The sequence below is a fragment of the Octopus bimaculoides genome, chromosome 5, assembly GCF_001194135.2.
Source record: "Octopus bimaculoides isolate UCB-OBI-ISO-001 chromosome 5, ASM119413v2, whole genome shotgun sequence".
Taxonomy (NCBI): Eukaryota; Metazoa; Mollusca; class Cephalopoda; order Octopoda; family Octopodidae; genus Octopus; species Octopus bimaculoides.
Genome location: NC_068985.1, coordinates 14,951,720 through 14,956,094, shown reverse-complemented (window position 1 = coordinate 14,956,094; position 4,375 = coordinate 14,951,720). Strand labels below are relative to the sequence as shown.

Here is a 4,375-nt window from a genome sequence, read left to right as displayed (position 1 = left end):
TATATATATATATATATATATATATATATATATATATATATGAATGCATGTGTATATACATATATATACATATATATATATATCCATATATATATATATGTGCACCCACATTCATAATCAAAATATAACGCTTGTGTGCATGTTTATGTATATAGATAATAATTCGATGCTTCTTGCGTTTTATTTTTTTGTTTCCAGGTTAGAGGAGAACTACGAAATTGCTGAAGGTGTGTGCATCCCGAGGAATGCACTGTATATGCATTACCTGGATTACTGCAGTAAAAATGATACACAACCGGTGAACGCCGCCAGCTTCGGTAAGGTGCGTCTGTCACAAATCATTACTGAGCTTCAAACCTACGCACATGTAGATTCATGTACTTAGAGCCTCGTATAATCTTAGGCACAAGGCCCGAAATTTGGTGGGAGGGGTCCAGTCGATTAGATTAGATCGACCTCAGTATGCAACTGGTACTTAATTTATCGATCCCGAAAGGGATGAAAGGCAAAGTCGACTTCGGCGGAATTTGAACTCAGAACGTAAAGACAGACGAAATATCGCTATGTATTACGCCTGGCGTGCTAACGTTTCTGCCAGCACGCCGCCTTATAAAGTTGTAGCTATTAGCTCCAAGTCAGTTAACCCTTGCCGTGCATTTTCCGAAGTAATTTTTAAATAATTGTTATTATTGTTATTATTGTCGTTTATCTTCACGATGGTTCTAATCCTGTAAACCCATACTCAAAGATGTTCCAGCCATGATTATCCCGCATTTTATTCAGATACTGTAACTATGCAATAATGGGATCTATTTTAAAACGGGGGCCACAGTTTTCATTAATGTTTTACGTAGTGTTTTTGGTACGGAAAGACTTTCAAACTTCGTATACTTATCTATTTTGTGTTATAGAACAGAAAAATATTTTTGTATTCGAATTTATTTCATGTAAAAAATTGTCTTATTTCGATAATTTCTACTAATCACTGACGTCTATTCAGTTGAAAACAGTAAGTGCTGTAAAGGTGTATATCGTATTAATCCCCGTTAGTTCTGACATTTCCGATTAACTAGACTGTTAACCCTAACCCTAACCCTAAAACTAACCCTAACTCGAGAATCCGAACTCTAAAATTGTTACACACATAGATACGCACAGCGTAATTTATTATATAAACAATATATGCGTATAAATTACGATTAAACCGGATGAAATATGTCACAGGGAATAACATTTTTATGACCGCCAAGCAGTAACGCTTATTCAGCTGAATAGACGTCAGTGATTGGTTGAAATTACAGAAATACGACAACTTTAACATGGAATAACTTAGGGATTTCTTTTTTTTTTTAAAGAAGACTAAGAGAAAAAGATGTTTTATATGACACATTTTACCAGTGCTCCAAGTTTCAAAGTGTTTCGTTAAGAAAATACTGTGGCCCCTGTTTTAAAATAGATCCCCAATAATGTCCTTAGCACTTTTAAAACAGTCAATTATGATTTGAAGAACATTTATCCGAATGACCATCGTAAGGGCATCCTCATTGCTTTATGTTATTGTTATTATTATTTATTTAGAGTGAGACGGTGAGCTGGAAGAGACATTTGTACGCTTAGCTAAAATAATTAGCTGCTTTTCGTGTCTTCACGTTCCGGGTTCAAATTCCGTTGAGGTCGACTTTACCTTTCATCCTTTCGGGGTCGATAAATTAAGTACCAGTGAAACACTGCGAGTTTTATGCCTATTGTACAAAGTATTATTATTATTATTATTATTATTATTGTTCTGCCAGTATAATAGTAATCCTTTCTACTAAAAGTACAAGGCCTGAAATTTTTGACGGTGGGGAGGAGTCGGTTACATCAACCACCAGTTTTTCACTGGTACTTAATTTATCGACCGCGAAAGGATGAAAAGCAAAGTCGACCTCGGCGGAATTTGAACCCAGAATCTGAAGATAAAACGAAATACCGCTTAGCATTTCGCCCGGCGTGTTCACGAACCTGCCAGCCCGCCATCTTCTGCGATGATGATGATGATGATGATGATGTTGATGATGATGATGTTGATGATGATGATGATGATGATGATGATGATGATAATACGGACAAAGCGCTTAGTGAAATTTATTCCGGTTTTACGTTCTGTGTTCAAATTCTGCTGAAAGCGACCTTGCCTTTCATTCTATCGGTGTCGTTGAATTAAATACCAGATGAATACTGGGGTCGATGTAATCGACTACACCCCTCTCCAAACTTTCAGGCCTGTAATAGAAAGGATTGTGGAGGCGCAATGGCCCAGTGGTTAGGGCAGCGGACTTACGGTCGGAGGATCGCGGCTTCGATTCCCAGACCGGGCGTTGTGTGTATTTACTGAACGAAAACACCTAAAGCTCCACGAGGTTCCGGCAAGGGGTGGTGGGGTGGCGACCCCTGTTGTACTCTTTCGCTCCAACTTTCTCTCACTCTTTCTTCCTGTTTCTTGAATAACGCTGCGATGGACTGGCGTCCCGTCCAGCTGGGGTTGGGGGAGCATATACGCCATAGAAACCGGGAAGCCGGGTCCATGAGCCTGGCTAGGCTTTAAAAAGGGCGCATAAATAAAAGTAGAAAAATAAACAGAAAGGATTATTAAATCAGAGTAAAAAAAAAAAAAGCATTGGCCTTAGCTCTGGTGGGGCCTTTCAGACGTCTTTAGTATTCAGCCAGAACTTCAACAGTTTGGTGTTTAAAGAGAAAACCGATTGTATTCTATGTGGAAATTACATCTAGAGAAAAATTACTGGGAAGTTATATTTAAAATGGAGTCTATGGGAGAAAGACAATGGCGTTGATTAAGCCGTGAACACCAGACAATCTTGTCCTTGGGTTCTTTTATGAATATAGGGTCCTATACACATGTAAGGAATTAATATTGTGCATCCTATTGTGTTGGTCAGCTTTGTAAATAGTTAAATTAATCCAGTTGAACGATCTTCTATCTATTAGAAGTTCGCCAACACACATGAATCTGTTTGCAAAATATTTAGTATTAACTCGACGCTTTTGTTCTTTTGTATATCAAGCGCCTATTTATAAGTCTCTCGCAGTCTTACAATTATTTCCTTCCATACGCTAAATAGATAGACACTTTACACATGAAAACAAACACACACACACATAATATGTGCAGATGAACATGTGTGTCTGTGTGTATGTTTACATATTTTTATATATACATACATATATATATATATAGTGTGTGTGTGTATATATAGTGTGTATATATATATATATATATATATATATATATATATATATATAGTAATGTATATACATATATATTTATATTTATATATAGTATATATGTATATATATATATATATATATATATATATATATATATATATATATATATATATATATGAATATATGTTATATCTATTTATGCATATGTATATATGTGTATATATGCGTGTGTATATGTATATACACACACATATATATATATGTGTGTGTATGTATAAATGGGGGTGAGAGAGAGAGATGGAGGGCGGTAGAGAAAACAAAACAGAAAGATATGAATAATATATAAATATTCCTTGGTCCATTTAGCCGTACAACAGCGTATTTACTTGAATTTATTCACCATTGTCCATTATTATTATTAATAAGTTTGAAATTATTATCATTATTATTATCATTATCGATTTTTGATCAATTGATCTTGAGTACATATTGACTTATTATGTTTTCTGTTTGCAGATAATCCGCCAGCAGTTTTCGCACATCACTACACGACGTCTTGGGACACGCGGCCAATCAAAGTACGTCAGACGTTTTGTTATGTTTAAAAAGCGTGGCTGTAATGAATTTGTTAAAAATCAAAAGGACGAACAGATATGCGTGTGTGTATGTGTGTAAGAGAGTTATACAAACATAATATGATATACATATATTATATACCTACATTATATATATATATATATATATATATATATACATGCATACATGCATATATGTACACATATACGCGCGTGCACTCATCTTTATGTATGTATGTCTAGATAAAGAAGGAAAAATGAAGACACAATAAACATCTAAGAATAAATAAATAAATAAATAAATAAATAGCTAAATAAACTTATACACATATATGCACATACATGTATATATGTATATTTATATATATATGCATGTATATTCATACATACATACATATATATATATATTATATATATGCATATGTATGTATATATTTATGTGTATGTGTATATATATATATATATATATATATATATATATATATATATATTTATATTTATATATATATTTATATATATTTTTATTTATATATATATTTATATATATTTTTATTTATATATACTTATATGTA

General features: G+C 33.4%; 1 protein-coding gene across 1 annotated transcript in view; it reads left to right on the top strand.

Moving 5' to 3' along the window:
• The window catches only part of LOC106880591 (transcription factor RFX4-like), an 85,915-nt gene that overhangs the window by 35,702 nt on the left and 45,838 nt on the right, over positions 1-4,375 (top strand). Inside the window, 2 exon segments of the mRNA XM_052968016.1 lie at positions 199-322; positions 3,745-3,806. Of these exon segments, the coding sequence (XP_052823976.1) occupies positions 199-322; positions 3,745-3,806 (186 nt within the window).